General features: G+C 39.5%; 1 protein-coding gene across 1 annotated transcript in view; it reads left to right on the top strand.

The window, feature by feature from the left end:
- LOC107654175 (receptor-type tyrosine-protein phosphatase gamma-like) overlaps positions 1–19,373 on the top strand; it is a 270,415-nt gene that overhangs the window by 46,714 nt on the left and 204,328 nt on the right. Inside the window, exon 3 of the mRNA XM_016441146.1 lies at positions 18,640–18,732. Coding sequence (XP_016296632.1) covers positions 18,640–18,732 — 93 coding nt within the window. The remainder of the gene's footprint in view (positions 1–18,639; positions 18,733–19,373) is intronic.

Raw genomic sequence — 19,373 nt, 5'->3', positions numbered from 1 at the left:
CATTTTACAGTATGTACACAAATTCTTCTTGACAGTGCTTTGATTCATCAATGTATATAAATATGGTTTTACTCAAAAAAAGTGTTTTGCTCCTGCATTGATGTTGGAAATGTACATGGTTTACATAACAGTGGTTGTACAAATTGGGCTACTCATGTATTGATGCAACAATTTACCTTGTGTGGCTTTACATATTCACACAGAAATGTGTTGTGCTTGTGCATAGATAAAACTATTTACGTTAGCATCATTTCATGATCAGTTTACACAAATTAATTGTGCTTAACTGTATGCAAGTATCATTTGAACATGCTCAAACAATACTTAAAAATTAGACTAGAAAGATGCTTGTAAAGCTTATTTGAGCAAAGTAGGACAAGAGTTTGACCTTTGTTGTGTAGAGCTGAAAAAGTTATTTAGAGACTTTTAGAGACAAGTCTAACATCGCTTGGTAACGGTATGATTGGATAAAGATGGAATGCATATGGGTGAGAGTGTGAGAGGGTGAAAAAAAGCTGGAAATACCCAGAGTCCCGTGCTGTGAGACTAGCGTTGAAGCTCCAGCCTGTTTTCTGTAATAAGTCCCTGTGCTGTTTGTGATCTGCTCTACTTGTTAGGCGTTGTCAGAGGTGGTGCTCAACAGGACCGCCTGCAGCTGTGCTTTCTGAACGCCACTCGCCATGTGTGTCTTCAGTGCTGCACTCAGGTGGGCCGGGAGCCCTGGGCTCCTCTGGAGATCAGGCTGGGTAGGAGGCATGTGGATGTAGGGGATGGAGGACACAGATTGGAAGAGATCAAGAAAGAGACACCAGAGGGTGCCTTGGGGACTAGAGGATTGTGGGATGAGTATGGATGGGTGGTGGAAATTGTCAGGTTGGCGATCTAGATGAACACAAGGTTAAAAGATAGAGAATTGAATGCCAAGAAAAGAAGGTTAGGAGAGGTAAAGAAATAGATTGTGTTGGTTGTTTTTCTACTGGACTGCTGTTTCCAGCTGTGTCAGAAGACTGATCACCGTTTCTACTCTAATTACAATTCACCACATTGTGTTGCCTGCAAACTCTGCTCAAGTTTGTTAAAATATCATTTCAATATTCACACATATCCCTTCAAATCAGAAGACTCTGTGCTTTGGCACATGTGCTCTTGGCATTTCAAACCTTGCTGCTAGGGCTGGGCGATTTTTCAGATTTTAGTGATTAATTTGAGTGTAATTTAATGCAATGTTAAGGATTTTATTAAATCAAGGAATCACGGTTTTTAATAAAAAAATATTAGCAAACAGACATGTTGGCAATACTCTAATGGCAGTAAAGAGAAATAAATGATGTAACTGCATGACAGCGCACATGACTAACAGCTCACATGTGAACGCTCTATGAAGAGCCGTGACGTATAACATATCGATAGTTCTAAGAGGCTATTCTTACAGAGTGCGTTTATGCATTGAAAAATGAGACGCGTACAGTGAAATGGGAAAAACGCAAGGTTTCTTGCGTGAGATGCTGCAAAAGACGTGATGTGAGCGCAATGGTCAAACATGTCTGTCAACTTCATGTGTACAAAGAAAAAAACAAACAAACAAAAAACAATGGAGCAGTGCAGTGGAATGCAAAATCCTGTACTATTATATATTTAATATTTCATGCTTGTATGTTGGTGACAAGCGGCTGAAAGGTGCTGTTATTTTCTTACATTTATTTATTTACTGTTAACAATAGCCTACTACTGGTGTTATATTTTTAATCATTTTGAATTTGAATTGTCCCTGACTTTTTGGGTTGAACATTTTTCTTATTTTATATTATATCTGAACAAATAGGATATTTTAAAGACAAGTTTGCACAGTATTTGCCTTCATATTTCATGCATCTTTTTTCTTCTTTTTTTTTTTGCAAAGATATTTAACAAGTAATTTGTTTTACATTTACACCATATTGACCACGTCATTTGTGCTGCACTTGGAATAGAACTAACTTTAACCAGATGGTTAATTCTGTCATGACAGCTGTTGGAGTTGTACATGACAATGATAATGTGTTTGGTCTTGGCTGAATAGATTTGCTACGCTGCTGCGAGCAAGTACTGAGACTTGCTACTGCCAAAACATCCACAGACATGCTGCTGTGAGCATGTAGAAAATACTGCTGCTGCACAAATATATTAAATAACCCCCATATATAACATAGATGAATTTACCCCGTAGCAGATCTATACAGGTGGAACTGGGGAAGGTGGAGGGTTTCTGAAGTGTGCTGCAAGTGCTACAGCAAGCATTAGATAAGTATTTGAATGTTGAGCAGAAAGCTCATTGGCTGCTGATGTGAAAAGAAACCAATCAGCTGCACCATGTGAATAATGATGTGATTACTTCTGATTGAGTTGGAACCTATCAGCCTGCACCATCTAGAGTTTTGTGACGGAACTTTGTATTTATTTAACCATCTGAATGATACTTGAATCATGTTGTAGTTACGTTTGACTAGGTAAACATAAAAATGCGTCCAGTCTTTTCTCTTTACCCTAAAATTATTAGTAGGGTTAGGGATTTAAAATATTTTGCCTTATTTCGCTTTCAGAAAGTCTTGACCCTAAAAAGTTGCCTTGACCTTGAACTGGAGTTCCCTGGAACCCACTGATGGAGGTTTCAGCCATGTTTTGTTTACCTTTGCTGTATTTAGCTAACATACACTCATTATTACTGATCTAATGCATAATAAGCACCGCAGGGGTTCACTTCATTAGCGCAATATGCTGCTCATCTGTTCTCCCCTCCCCTCTTTATCCTCAATTCACTTTTCTATTTTTTCTTTTCCCCTTCCTCCTTCCTCTTTCTTCATTCTCCTCCACCTCTCTATTTTCTGTTCCTCTCCATTCACCCCGTCTCTTTTGCTTTGTTGTTATTTCTGGTAAAGGCTTCATGATTGTTCAGCACCCCTATGGCACTTCTTCACCTCCGTCTCTCATTCCTTCTCTTCCACATCTTCCGCCTCACATCTAACCCTGCTCTCTCAGCTAATTGCCATGGTGAGGGTTCGAGGGACTCTGAGGCCAATTGCGTGCTGTTTGCGAGCCGTTTTGTACCAGAGGCAGCCAGAACGCGGTGATGTGCATACACTGTGTGCTGCCATAAATTGGGCGTCCCGTGTGACTTGGTAGGTGCAGTTAGCGAGCACCCTGAAAGCGATGCTTAGAGCGCAAAATACTTCAAATGACCTTAGAGCTACACTGAGCCCAGATAACAAGACTGAAGGTGCAGTGGGGGCAGGATAAGCACTCCAGATCACAGCAGAAGACTCAGTGTGCTGGCACAATTAGTAGCGCAGATGTTTGACACAGTGAGCCCTGGTGGTCATATGGGTGACTGAGTTTCGAATCCGGCCTACAACACGCGCTAATGCAATTCCCCTTATTCTTATTGTCAAAGTTTTTTTTTTTTTTTGGTATCATTGAGATACTATTTTATTTATTTTTTTCAGTTAACGTTTATTTTATATCAAGTAACAACTTTTTTTTTTTTATATTTCTTATTACTTTCCATTTTATTGAGTTACAAATGCAGAATCTCCAAAATACAATAAAACAACCAGAGCAGAAAAGACTTTATGATAGAACAAAACAGAAGTCAGGGAAAGGAAATCACAAACAGAAAACAGAAATAATAATAAAAAAACAATCTATAGTACTTTGAGTGAAATTAAATTAAAAGGTTTTCCCTACAGATGGTTCTTCTTATTCATTTGAATGGAAAAACCATTCACCCTTTAATGAACCACATCGTCTTATTTTCTGTAAAGATCAGTGCTCTTCTCAACCTGGTGTTTTCTTTCTAATAGATATGTATTGTTTTATATTAGACCACAGCTGTGGATTGCAATCCAAATTGTATTTGAGGTTGAGCCTTGGTCACTGGAACATGCAAGCTGCCTTTTCTTGTTCCACAGGGAGAAATTTAACTATACTGAGCTTAATCTGTGATGACTAGCCTTCTATTGATTTCTCTGAAATGTTTTTGCTCCTCTGATGCCGTTGAATGAAAGCACCAAGGTAAAGTATATCATTTACACAATGCCAATTCAACTCCTCACAATCGATTCCAGCTTGAGTTTAACTTTCAGATTGCACCAAGCCCATTATAAAATAATAACTTTTCCATCCATAAATAGAGTCGGTGCACGCTGGGTATCTGAACGCTGGTTTATTGGAAAGGTCCATTAGGCCTCTTTACATGAGGGAGGGTTTAGTGTAATAGTTCTGTTTGGTCATCGGTGATGAAAAGAGAATACAGGGCACACTACCCTCCATCAGGGCAGTAAATTCATCATCCCCTTCTTTTTTTTCTGTTGTCTAATAGCTTTCTCAAGGATGTGTGTACAGCTTGAATGAAATATGGTTGTGCGTCAGGCTATTTGAATTGAAATGAGATGTCTCTACTTCTCCCTGTCATTTAGTGGAGCTAAAATGGAGGACCGACATAAATCAAATGATTTTTAGGGCGTTGCTGGGCCACTTACAATGAAAGAATGAATATAAATGAATAGACTCAGAAATGTAGGCTTGAAAAGCTGAACCAACAGAATAAGTTGAAACGTTTCTGTATCTTAATGGTAAGCAAAATAAAATCACTTAAGCAAATTCGCAAGTCCAAGTAAACCTCTTTATCTCCTACACCAACAAAAAATGTACAGTTATTAGACACTTTTGAATGCTTAGATCACAATAATGCCATAAATGCATTAAATAATGAAATGTTTTTTGTAATACTATATAGATAAACAGATATTTTGTAAATGCATACTTTGTCTTTTATTGTGCACATATGTTATATAAATCTAATTCAGAACTACATAAAATACCATAGTACGTAGTACCGTGCTACATGTAAATATCATTGTATATAAATATTGAAATCAGTACCATGGTATATATCAGAGAAAAACAATGGTATTAGCCTCTAAAATCACTGTATCACAGTACTTGTTTGCAATTCAGTTGCGCACACATAGCATCAGTGACATCCTGTCACCCATCCTCCCAGTTCTCCCTGTGTCTCTTTAATACATCACTTCCTGTCTTTGATGTCTCTGGGAAGCACAGTTTTGCTCTGCTGTCGTCTCAGGATTTCAAATTGAATTTTACAGAGCAGCGCATGAGGAGGAAAAAAAGTAGCCCCTGTCCCTCCCTCTCTCTGAACATAAACCGACACACACACACATACACACACACTCAAATGCATTCAAACACACACCACCTTCTTTACGCCTCTGAATTGCTGATTGTTGCATTGTTTATACTCTTTTAATCAGTTCAAATTAGTCACTCCAAATGCCACCGTTATTTCATATGCACAGAAGAATATGAAGTGCCACACAAAAAAACATACTTATTAGCCGAGAGCGAGCGAGCTAAGAACAGGGATTGCTTTCACCTCCTCTGTCTCCTTCCTTCCAAAGTGGTTTAAGTGTATTTTTAATGGGATGCCGAATTGAGAGCTTTTCCACTGATGCTTTCCGAGCTTTACCGCTTCCACCCCCATTTCATAGGTGTATAATTAGATTTGGTAGTCCAATGAGAAATACATTTCATAGGTATGTTTTATCAGCTGAAAATACGTTTCACCAGTTCTCCCCGTTTATTAGTTGGATTCACTTCAGCACACCGACGTCTTATCGGAAATTGCTTTGAGTCGCTATCACCAGGCATTTTACTTACAAATGTCTAATTGAGGGAATTTATTTTTGCCTTTGCGGAGCCACCGTTGAAGCCAGGTCACTGCGTTTGGCGTCGTGCTAAGCTGTGCTACGAGCGAGGTACGTCTTTGTACATCCCTGTGGTATTTACGCAAATTCCAATTTTAATATCTGTCCCATGCACATTTGCGTCATCTGAAATGCATCAGATTTTTGGATCTGTATGTTGTTCTCCATTTCTGGTAGATTATCTTTGAATAAATGGGGGGATTTAGCTTTACTCCTTTAAGCCAGGATGAATCATACTTGCAGATTGAGAAACTGCAGGTACCGCTGAAGTCCATTTTGGTGAAAACCTGGAAATCTGACTCACTAATTGGCCTCATTTTCTTTGCGATCATAATCCACGGGGTGGCTGATAGTGTGAAGCTCAAACTTTGTGAAACAGATGTGGTTGGTTAAAAGCTTTTTTTTTTTTTACTCTATAGGAAACCAAATGTATTTTTTTAATGCTCTTTAAATGGAAAGTCAACATGAAATCATAACTGTCCTAATATACATCCCGGGTCTTTTATGTATTCCTCAGTGCGTGTTGTTTGCTTGCATACTTTTTTAATTAAAGTGTAAAAACCTCTAAAACAACTTTACATTTGCACAGATATCACCTAGGCCACACAGCCTATTGGTTATGTTAGCTAAATAATTATTTAGCCAATATTTTAGGCTATTCGATTCTTATATTTTAGGCTATTCTAGGCTAGTATTGTAATGTATGTACAGTATATGTATAATATATAAAATAAACTTATTTTAAATTGTAATAATATTTCCGAATATTACAGTTTGCATTTTTTTTTTTTTTACAAAATACTGTAAACGCAGCCTTGGTGAGCACTGAGACTAACAGCTCCTTCCTACAGTTCATGTCTTGCATTTATCTTTATCATATAGGATCACCTCTGACCATTTCCCATCTCAGCCCATTTCCTGTGTCTCCATGATTTCAGCACAAAGTAAAAGTGTGGTGAATGTTATATTTGGAAGCGCCACACTGAGTGATTATGAAGCAGTTCCACACAGCTAAATAAGCATGATTCAGAAAGTGCGTGTGATGAATGTAGGTATGTAATCTACTGAGGCTGCAATCCGCAGGCCCTCGCTGCCACATGCCGCATTCACTGTATTTATCATATTGAATATGTGCCAGCAAACACTCACGTGCACAAAAAATTATAAAAACAAATTGCAAGTTCGCAAAGCAGCCTAAAACAAAGTTGTATGAACACATGCCACGTCCATGACAACCTGACGATATGAATGATGCGTGCTATTGTGTATGTGTGTGTAGTCATGGTCGATCACACAGTTTGTTCTGGTTGACAGTGTTTTGTTTGGTTTAAAAGCTTTGCAGCCACCAGATGGTTTTCCTGCCATGAAGCAGTGGGTCTGTCATTAGCCACTGGCAGGGGGGAAGAGCTCGTTGTTTGCATTGGGCCAGCGCTGAGCTGTGTGTGGCTGTGTGTTTGTTTATAGAATAGGGGTCTCATCACCTCATGTGGGTGTTAATCGAATTTCCACGTTCACGAATTTCATGTCCAACACTTTGCCGTGTGCAGCCGTGGTGAGATTACACTGTGGAAATCTTGACGTCGACTCCCCATTCACAGCCTTCGCTCTTGTTTTCCACACTACAAACAATAATTTCATATGCGTGGCTGTCTTAATCTAGTCTGCGCTCGTAAATTGAGTTTCTAGTGCCTTGGTGTGTTTGCCAAAACCTAAACACTTGCTACATTGACTTCTAGAAAGCTCAGAGAGAGTATATTAGCTATATTAGCTAATAATCAATGACAGAAGTATAGAGTTGTGAAATTGACAGGTTAGGCCAAATAATATTTGCTTTTTTGGCATTTGTTATGCAATCTTCAGAGGAATCAGTAATTTTCAAACTATTACAGAATGCGTACACATTATTTACATTTCCCCTTTTGGTTGCTTGGTTGCGCAATACAGGTCACTGTATATATATATCACATCAACAATGTGAAACAAAATGAAGGGGAACATTTTTACATTTATTTATCTATAAATGTCTGCCAAATCAAAGTTATGAAGTTCAGAAAGAAAACCATTAAACAGGAAATGATGTCATTATATCAGATTATTTATTATACAACAGAGGACCTTTTTAGGCACTTTTGGTCTCTTGTTAAATATAAAATATGTTAAAATAAAGGTTTTACATGCCAAATGCAACATCCCACTCATAAATATAAAGACATTTAGGAATTAATAATCAATGATACTTGTACAAGTAGATTTTTACCATGAAAAAAAATGTTTTTGTGGAGAAAAAAAAAAACATTTTGAAAGTAATTTTTACAGCCTATACTCTCACATGCCTTCAAGGTGTAGGACATGTTGCTTACACCATTTATACCTGCTTACATTACATTTTTAGAGTGTTTAAATTTTAATTTTAGTTGAAAGTGGTATTAAAGGCTTTCAAAATCCTGTGAAAGATTTCCAAGAACCTAACACGTGTTTTTAAACTAGATTTTTACTTTTCTTTATCTTGGACAATCTACTTTGTCTTGTTTGAAATAAAATAAGTATGCAAGCAAATAAATAAATAAGTTATAGAATGGCCTGTAGACTTAAATTGCAAGTCAAGAAACAGTAACATAGATGCTAATATATTAGCTTTTACTGTGTATTGCATCTGGAGAAAGGTTTTAGATGGTGATAGATGTGTCTCTTCATATTAAATCAGGATAAGAGAGAGAAAATAAAACGTTTTTAACAACAAAAGATGCATTTTTCACCTTTTGAGAGGTGAGCACATTTCCACTTTGTATTGGTTATACATTTCACATTCTTCTCTCCGTTTACTGACATTTTCTGTGTCCAAGGCTGTTTTGGTGTTTGAGCAGTAATAGATTAGCTGCGACCTGCGAGGTCACCCCTTTTGCATGAAGGAGCGCCACGGGTCTCAGTATCGATTCAAAATTATTAGGCGGATGGCGGCAGCGTATGTGGTGTCATCACAAGGCTAAACACATTGCCTTTTCTCTTTCCAGATGAGGTTATGAAACACATGCAGTCACCTACGCACAAAACGAGAGCTGTAAAATGCGTGCTTGTCAATGTTTTTTTTTTACATCAGCACAATGATTTCTACTTAAAACTAAAATATGAAACATTCACATGTTTAAAAACACTAGAACATTGCACATCTGTCAGCGAAGTCATGTCTGTGGCAGAATTAAACTCATCTCTGGCAAACCAAACAGGTTGGTGATGACTTATTGTTTTAAAAAAAATGTAAATTAGACCTAGAGAAAGATCCCAAGTGAGACAAATGACATGCATGAGAATTTGACGCAAGAAATGCGGTATCTACCGTTGTGATTTATTCATACGGAAGATCTGTGAAGCATATTGCAGAGGGCAAAGAACATTCGCAGTTTCACAGAACACATGGCGGCCTGGTTGGGATCCAGCCCTTCTGTGAAAGCGCTGTTCGCGTTATGAATTTTGTTTCAAACGACAATGCAATTATCATTGGGTGTGGATCTATTCCATGTTTTGTTTTTTTTTGCCCACACCAATTCTTATGTTCACAAAATCTTTCTCACATTCTCTGGGTAATCAGATCACAGAGGCACTAGGGACTGTTGTTTTTTAGTGAACTTTGGCTGCGGGTGTATGTAATGAAATTCTCCGGTGCAGCATGAAGGACTAATGAAGCCAGCATAATGCAGTGCCTGATAGACTCCAAGGAGTTCTGGGCAAACTACGAGACAAAGATAGAGAAAGAGAGAGAGAGTAAAAGGTACCGAGAGCATTCCTGGCATTTGGTAGGAACCTCGAGGGAGTGGACTCCATGGCCAGTTCTAGCTTTTGTATGCAAATAGAAGGGAGGGGAAGTAGAGTGCTATTTCGAGGTCTTGTCTTTTTCTCTCTCGTTTCCTGTGAGCCCGATTTCCATGCCCGAACGTCCTGCCCTGAGGTGCCCCCTTTTCCACACACTTCGAACACAAACACACGTCGTCCACTGGAGCGGCGCCAGCGTCTCCTCCCAGTCTCAGCCACGGGAAGCAGTTTTCTCATTCTCTCTCCTCATGGGGACTGACTGCTGTCTAATCGAGACTCTTGCAGTTCGCTCCGCCGGCGTCTTTAGCATTCTTAACGCCCCGCTATGAGTGTGAGGGTTCGCTAATCACAAACAGGTGCAAAAATGATTAAGCACCTCCTTTCTTGCTTGTATACAGTGTGTGATTCGCACACACGCTTATGACCCCCATGTATCAGTTAAATAGGTTTTGGGTGTTTATTTTGCATATGTTCTTCTATTTATAGCAAGCAGTAGGGTGTAATATGTGTGTTTGAACAATGTTTTAAAAGGGATGCATTTGTGAGGATCTTAAGATAGATTTTCTGTAACAACAAAAATAGTTGCTAAGGGATTAATGCACAAAATACCCTAAAAATACTAAATGATATATGCCATATATATGGAGCTGGTTATGTAATGCAAGTATCAAAAAAGGTGTGCACGTCCCAAACTTGAATTTGGCTCAGGTGCAGGACAACAAATCAACAGTAAAAAAAACTAACTGTGCGTGATGTGCATTGAACTGTGAACAATGTGTACTAAGAGATGGAGATATATGCAAATTTTGTTGAATGGAAGCTATTCTAATTTAATTGTACGTGTGCATAATTACAATAAAAGGCATTCGTTCATTCATGACATGTCAAAACATTGCTCTGTTGTTGTAAATAAACTTTCTGGAGCTGTAATTTCAGTGTGCAGACATCTTTTTACATGAAAGCAACGTAGAAATTCAAAATTAGTCATGTGTTCTGATAAATTAAAATACATCACAATATATGAATCTCAAATATTCCATTACAATGGTTTTAACAGAGACAATTATCTTTTTGGAGGTCTCTGAGAAACATGAACTGGAGTTTATAGCACACATTCTGTTTTATTCGACATAGATGAATGCGACTCTGGAAACATTTTATTATACTGGTTGCTGTACTTATCGTGAAAGTTCGGAAATGTCCGGTGAGTAGTGTCAAAAGATTAAGTGCTGTACCAGGTGCGCTTCCGAGCAAGTTTACTTTTAGAAAAGCCATACATATGGAGCTAGTTATGTGATGCAAACATCAAAATCTATATATGTGTATATATATATATATATATATATATATATATATTGATAATCTGGCCTTGTAATCATAATTTGTTGTTGGTAAATTGTTTTTGTTGTTGGTATTTTACTTCCACTATTGTTCATTTCAGATAACTGCAGGGAATTTCACGTATATGTCGATTTTGTAGTTTTGCAAAACTAGGCAGAGGCTTTTCCAGAGAGTTTTTCCAGTGAACCCATGTTGTTCCTTATTGTCTCAGATAGACCCTGACCAAATTAGATCCTGTCGATGTCAAAAATGTTGGATTCTTCTTGAGGGGGTCAACCGCCATTTGTGATCTATGGGAATGCTAACGGCTGGCTTTCTCCAGATTTTATAGCCTTAATTATTACTGCCCCGATAATGAATGTACAGTGGGACTGTGTGCTTCTAATGTATTGACCAATCATTCATGTTGTGTTTTTAACCTAATTGGACAAAGAGTGACAGTACACTGTTCGCTTTTGTTATAAATGGCTTTTGCCATCAGTGTGGCTGGATGCAGCTTTTGGAGACCAAAGACAGTCTAGTTCATCTCTCTTTCTCTCCCCGTGGACTATCTTAAAGGGCAACCATCATTACTTCAAATTATGTTATTATGTCTAACAGTGTCGCATGGCGCTTCCAGCACCATTTTTCTTTCTCCCTCTCACTGTCTCTCCCCCTTTCTCATTTGCTCATTCCCTATTTGACACACACACACACACAGTCACACACTGCTTGTCAGCTGCTTAGGCACCTTCTGATTTAATAACAGTCCGTTACTCTTAGTCTCCTTCTTTTTCGCTCTTTTGGACTCAGTGCTCTATAAACAAGAGACCTCCTGTCTTGTCCTTGAAGTCATTAAGATAGCTGCTTAGCCACAGGACTCTGATGTAGACAAAACAAACGCTACAAAGGCTGATGTCTCGAGACCTCAAAGTCTTTGTCCTGTTAGATTCACAGTGTGGCATGTTTTTAATCACAGCATGGATGGGACGCAAATTCCCTTACCAGTGCTTGATGAGTCTACGGGCATTGATATTGAAATGCGAACAAGACACAGGAGAGTTTTGCACACTCGATGCAAACACGTCACCTCTCTTCACAGCTGTGGGAGTTGAACCACAGTAGGCTGAAGCAGCTGTCTGCTGTCGGCTGTCGGCCTTGCTATGTGGCATCTGTTACAGATATTTCTTCTCATGTGCCTTGACCTTCAAGCATCTCTTGAAGAGAAATAAAAGGACCCGTTCTTCATTTCACTTTCTTGCCCTCTTTTCTTTTCTCCGTCTGTCTCAACAGAGATAAAAGCACACCAACCCTCCTTTCAACCTACACGACGATGCTGCTAAGAAAAAAAGTATTTCTTAACTGAAAAAGGCGTGCCGGCCCTTTAAATATGTTTCTTTTGAATCAGGAACCACCAACATCAGTTGCCAGTTGCCCCGGACCCTGTAATGAGGGTCTCTAGTAAGGTCCACTATAGAATAGACAACTCATTGGCCCAGGGACGACTGGCCCATCTATACATTTTATCCTGAGCACTTTTACCAGAAACCCTTAAAAACATGCTACTGTAGATTGAAGCAGTGAAATGAAATTCTTCCCGTTAGAAGGTGGTGAATTAAATAAAGAAATATTTTATTTTTAAATATACCTATTTTTATAATATAACCTATTTTAAAGTCTTAATTTACAGCATTTCAAATAATTGTAAGGCCTGCTGACACATTTTGGCTCTCAAGCCAGTTTTTTTTTTTTTTTTTGAGAGAGAGTGGTACCATTTTGGTTAAAAAAAGGATAATAGGCATCCCGGCAGTCAGCTGATACTATACTCAAAGTAAATTACATTAAAGAAAGCTGATCCTGTCTCAAATATTGCACTAATTCCACACAAAATGTGCATTGTCTGCTTTCAGATTAATTTTGCTAAAATGAGTTTGACTTCTCAGTGCCAGTGGTTGTACATTATAAATGTTCCTAGTTGTAATTTGCATTCAAATGAAGTCAAATATTTGGATTAAGTCACAAGAGGATTAATATTGACTGAGATTTTAAATCTATACATCAGTGTTGTAGGGGAGACGGGGACTAGTTGTCACAGAGGAGTAATGTAGTAACTGTAAAATTTTGAGCGCGTCCTGATAGTTCTACTACAAGTGCCATGTTTTCTTTTTATTTTTTGAACATCAAACCATGCACCAATGTCATTTTTCATAATAAATTACCATGGTACAGACACTGTACTTCATATATGAACAGGCTTTTCCTGATTGGCATGAGAAGTGAAGCATGGTGTTACGGGTAAAGGGGTTGAAGTCATTTTTTTTTATGCTCTCAACTTGCCCTAATCTGTGTTTCTTTCATCGTTCCTAGTGTTTTCTCGCTGTATTTGCTGCCCTCTCCGATTTCTGGACAGATTTAGGCAACAGATGTTTCTCCATGTGTGTAAAAGCATGTGCATCTTTGCACAGGACGGTGGGGTATATATGTGTCCTGGATGTGCCCACAGGGTGAACGCCCTTCAGGGGAGACTGTAGGAGAATATTAATAAATCCATTAGGACACACATACACATGCTGACCCCTCCTGTCCAAAAAGACAAAAGCAAAATCAAGGTTAAGTGCATGAATGTGAATGCCTGATGTGCATTTCAATGAAGTCAGAACAAACTTGAAATTCAAAACTATGTAACCGAAACAATTAAGCATGAGAACAGATTTTACCCTCAGGCTGAAGTCACCATTAATAACTGAACATTAATAACTGAATGGCAGTCAGAATTGAATAGTGGACACTCACAGCATTTTTTTTTTCATTTAGAGCCTTGCATACTAAATATCTACATACTACTTCATACAGTTCTATAGTTAACTAATTTTATTTTATGTATTCTGTTTAATTCTACACACAGTGGCCCCAAAAATGTATTCGGCCATTTCACCATATGAATTTCTAGATAATAAATTATCAGTGCTTGTTTTAACATATCAGTAAATTAACCCCAAAATCACCAAAAATCAATTATATTATTGCAACCATTCAGTATCCTGTCATATATCAAAGTTACCATGGAATTACTATCTGATACAATCATTATACCATGATACCACTATGGTACATTTTTAAGGGCCTGCACAGTATTTTCCTCTATATTGTGTATCTAGTATTATATGATTATCTTCGGAGTAAGTCTTAGAGTCCTTGCAAGGGCAAACTTACCTGTCCAATACATTTCTGATTCTTTCCTCGGATAAACTTACCACTCAGGCAGAGTATGGCTGTATGATTTTGTGTACCGCTGAGAATACTAAAAGTATTTTAGTGTTCGCATGAGGTTTTGGTATTTGATTCTGGATTCAGAAGCCTTGTGTTCCACAGGTGACGACAACATTAGCTTAAAAGCTAGCATGGTGTGTGAGAATGAGTTTAAACAATGATTGGCCCGTCCTCCACAAAAGCAATCTCTGAGTGGCAGTTAGACGACATCGCATGGCTCCTCCGAGACTTGTCTCATTGAGTGTTCCGGAATCCGCATCTGAAAATGAAGCCCTCATAATTCTCCTCGTTCTATCGTTGTTTCTGTGGAGACAGCCTGACAAAAACGTCAACTCCCAATATCTTCTTCATAAAACTCCGCACCTCTAATAGAGGGATGTAAATCAATTACATCAGAATTTATTTAAAAGAGTCGGGCTAGATGGAAGCCCTGGCGCCGATTTGATCACAGAAGGCAAGCATACACTGGCATTGACTCGCAGTTGATTCTAGATTTTGAAAGATTGTGCTTTAGGCCAGTGTTGCTTGTTTTTGAACAATATGACATTATTTTGGTGTGTGTGTGCGTTAGCCCAACCTCATGCATTCTCTTGATCGTGTGTGTGTGTGTGTGTGTGTGTGTGTGTGTACACAAAGGCTCTATGCGCATTTTGGGCTGAATTGATGCTGATTGATCTGGACAGGGTCTGGAGGATAGATGATTGTGTGTGTATGTGTGTGTGTTGACATCTGTGCTTATTGTGGTGTGTTTGTAATCTGGCTACTGTATGAGTTGTTGTTTTTCCAGTGGTGGCTGGTTGTTCTCTGTATCTCTTTGTAACTCTCTCTCTCTCTCTCTCTCTCTCTCTCTCTCTCTCTCTCTCTCTCTCTCTCTCTCTCTCTCTCTCTCTCTCTCTCTCTCTCTCTCTCTCTCTCTCTCTCTCTCTCTCTCTCTCTGTAACTCTCTCTCTCTCTCTCTCTCTCTCTCTCTCTCTCTCTCTGATCCCCCCTCCTGCTCCTAAAACAGGGCAAGAGATGGAATTTTCTCCATTTCAGTACCGAAAGCAGGGGCAGAGGGTGTCAAACTCATTTTTGTTTTTAGCTTGCCCCATATATCACAGAAATAAAACAATCAAAATGTGTGTGTGAGACTTAGCTCTGCCATACTTGACAGTGTGTGCACTTCACTGGACATGTTCCCTTTCTTGTTAGTGGCTTCATCTCTGTATGTGTGTGTGTTTCTAAGTCATTCGGTCAGGATGAAATTGCTGGAAAATGTCCCTTGCAGTTAGCAAAATTTGACCGAAATACATTTGGGGATCCTCGAAAGGAAAATTGCTTAAGTGTAAAAATAATAATAAAAATATATTTTAGATGTAGGGAAAACCATTGTCAGTGTTGCCTAATTTAGTGCATTGAACTCTATGAGGCAAAGCATCAAACTATAGCTATGCATGGATGTTAACAGGTTTAACAAACCCTGTTTGTCATCAACCTGTCGAAACATAGTTGGGGATTACAAACTAAATTCTATGACATATTACTAGAAAATGAGAAGAGACTGATTTTATCATTATATTGAATGAGACAGTGTTGAAGGCCTACAGTGCCATTCTTAGAATCATTATACACATTAGATATCACATACAAAATGAAAAGTTAAGTAGTAAAATCACCCTTCAAATGCTAACGTTAGGGTTTGGGTTTGGCTAAATCTATGGCATATCCAATTTATATATCTTGATTTACATGGGTGCACATCTGAAAACAGTCCCACACAAAAAGATAAGTCACCTGTGAAGTGTCTCTTAAAGCATTTTTCCACCATCTGGCCAAATGGTCCTGAGCACAGTAACATTTACAGTAGCTTCATTACAAACCACTTTATGGATCTATTTCTCAACCATACTCAGGACAGGCAAACCATGCTGATGCTAGTGACTCATGATTGGTCATGTGCATTCTAATTCTGATTTATCAGCACCACAATGGAAAAAGAAAGCATAACCATGTCATTGAGCCCAGATCAGTAAAGAACAATGAAAAGAGCAGTAACCAGTCAGCCCGATGGTAAGGCCCGTCCTAAAGGAAAAGATTTTAAAACCCATTACAGCTTCTTAAGCTTGATTAATTGGTTGCTCAATGTAAGAGGCTTGGTTTGCCATACCAAGAACTTTAGGTTAGGTTATGTTTGTCCAACTTCTACATATTACCTTTTTCCATTCACCCTCTAAACTGTCCATATTCTCTTTCCTAAAAGGTATCTCCAGCCTGTTTCCTGGCAACCCCTTGTGTGCCACAGAGCCCTGACAACTTTCCCTAAAATGGCCCTGTTGGGTTGGAACATGGTGGGTGCTTCTCTTTGTTTGAATGTTGAGTCACATTCAGACAAGGTGCCGTTGCCCAATTGTTTGGTTGTTTAAACCATTCATGCTCCATTGTTGAAGACATCTGGAGGAGAGAAAAGATGGCCTGGGGTGCAATGATGTGTAGGCGCAGGTGTTTGTGGAGTGACGTAGGAGCTGGTACTGGCCAAAGGTCAAAAACAAATGCTTTCTCTTCTTGAAACAAGTGACCATGTGAGTAAACCACTAGAGTTGGTATAGGAAGGTAGACAGGTTTGGAAGAGATCTCTGAAACATGGAAACGAAGAAAGCAAGACTCTAGAAGAGGTCGACTCAGCTGCTGATGTACTGACTCCTCAGAGCGGCCAAAGGAGCATCCCGGGTCTCTCCAACAGAGTTACTTTCAGGAAGTAAACTTTGGAGTGTTGGAGAGAGGGAGACAGCTCCATTGATGGATGGAAAGGGACAAAAGGAGGAGGGCAGTGATTGAGAGAAAGAGAAAGAAAGCATGAGTGACATATCGGGAGGATGGCGACTAAGCCCAGCATGCCGCATTGCATAATTACATTTTCTGTTCAAAGAGTATCGACAATCAATAATGTAATTCATAAAGAAGCTATAGCATACCCTCTCATTGGCATTCACTGCCATGCCCGAGCCGCTATCCTGAAGAATTAGAGCAGCGAGGAGCAGAAGGCAGTTTGTCATTGAAACAAAAAGTCACTCATTGTTCATATCAGAATATACTGTACTTACCCAGCATGCTTGGAGAGAGAGAGAGGGTCCTTGTAAATTGCATTATGTTTTGAGTGATGGCTTTTAGGCAGTGTGTCCTTGTTACCATAGTGTGGTCAGCACATCGGCAGGCTTGTGGAAAAAATTTTGCCCATTTCTCGTTAACATCTTGCCATGGTTTTAGTCCTTTCTTAGTCCTTTTAGTGCTTTCTTCAGCTATTCTCTTCCTTCCTTTCTAGTGACTCTTTTTTTTGGGGTCAGTCTAGATCTAAAATGGCAGTCACCCCCAAGTCCTGCCACAGTGTGTTTGTGAGTTTGGACGTGGACGACAGCTGTGAGGCTGATCTCACGTCGTCTCTTCACCTTCCAGAGCATCCTCGACATCCCGCAGCCAGGAGCCGAGGGGTCAAGATCGCCTCTGATAAACTCACACAGAGGCCACAGGGTGCTGGGATGTGTGCCATCCTTCCTAACCCCTCCAGCCCGTGCTGCAAGTCGGAACACATTCTCATTCAACCCATACATATATTTCTGGCATCCTTGGTGACCGATAGGTTTGGATTTTTAAGCTAATCTCAGGTCCCCAATCCTCTGCTGTTGTATTCTCACAGCTAATATGAACCTTAGAGCCCTGAGCAAGTAGGGCAAAGGGGTCTAGAACTCCTGTTGGGTTCAGTCTAGATTAGTTCGGCCTACCGGTGGGACACAGCTGGTCTTGGTGTCTCTGACGGACCGGTGGAACAGCTCACCATCTTCGGCTGCCAGCGCCCTGTCCGCAGCCTCTTTGATTCGGCACTTAGTGCTTTTGCCTTCCTCTCACCGGCCAATCAGGTCTTGTTTATTTATTTAGCCCCTCATACATAGTAGCAGGGGGAAACTGATCCCAGAGCAGACAGACTGTAAATATCGCTGTGTGGGGGGCTGTTTTTCTCTCTAATGGAGTGGGTTTCTTTGAGCCAGATTGGTTTATACAGGATTTAATGACTTGGTTCAGCCAGAGATCGCAGGCTGGTGTGTTACTGTATTCGTGTGAGCGTGAGTGTATGAGATTGTATCTCATGATTTGTTTTTGTGCCTCGAGTTGTAAATGGCTGATCCCAATACAGATAACTAGAGAGTGGGGTGTAGGGTAGTACAATTGAGATAATTGAGATAAAGATATATACTGAAATAAAACATTTTTAGACAATATTTACTCAGTTTAATTAAAAATGTTTAGAGATATAAGAACAGAACTTCTCTTGGCAGAATTTGGAAATGTAATAAAGTTAAGACTTCTATTAATCAGCCAAGTGGGGATGGCTGTTTTAGGAAACAGGACATGAAAATATGAGCTGAAGATTTAGGAATGGGATCACATGACCGTCCACATGTCCATCACCGCACATAATCTAAAACGATGTCTCATTATTTTTCTGTTTCAGCATTGGCTGAGGGGAACAAAGCAGAGCATCATGACCGGCCAATCGGTGACAGGCACCGCAGAGCGGCCGAAGAGTCCTACTGGGCTTACTCAGGTGAGCAAACTACACTCACACATACTGTACATAGCGACCCTTCCGAAAGAGTAACATTTAAATTTCTTTCTTTCAAAAGCCATTGTGTTCTGCTACCACTAAAACACATGAACTGCCTCTGATAGACAGCTGGTCTTTCATCCAGAGCTGTCCACCTCACCCCCAAAGGCCTCGCCTTAGGGTCTCCGATGGGTTTTGCTTTCATGAATGCTTTGCTGTTGAGCAAGTGACTCATGTTGTCCCTCTGAGCAATATTTGCAGAAGAATAGCATTAATCTTTAACTGTGCCACCAAGCCTGCGGCAACCAATGATATTTATTTTATTTATTTAAATGCTTCCCCTTGTCCCTGCTGCAGTTTTCTGTTGTTTGCCAGTGTGATGGCTAGCCCCTTGCACAGATGTGGCCTACAACAAACACTCAGTTGCCTGCATTACTGTGATCTTGTGGTCTTTATGGTACTTTATCCACTATTTAACGTCCCACTACCATGTTAAAGCATCTTTCAGAGGAGCATTTATTTGTGGATAGTTAACGCATTCAATGCCAGAGTAGTGTCAGTAGTAAAACTTTTTTTATATGAGGCATTATGTGTAGAACTGAAGTATGCTTATATGCTCTATTCAATTCACTGCTGAAAAG

This window comes from Sinocyclocheilus anshuiensis, unplaced genomic scaffold, assembly GCF_001515605.1.
Source record: "Sinocyclocheilus anshuiensis isolate Anshui unplaced genomic scaffold, SAMN03320099.WGS_v1.1 scaffold463, whole genome shotgun sequence".
Taxonomy (NCBI): domain Eukaryota; kingdom Metazoa; phylum Chordata; class Actinopteri; order Cypriniformes; family Cyprinidae; genus Sinocyclocheilus; species Sinocyclocheilus anshuiensis.
Note: the sequence above shows the minus strand (reverse complement) of the source record. Positions and strands in the feature narration are given on the sequence as shown.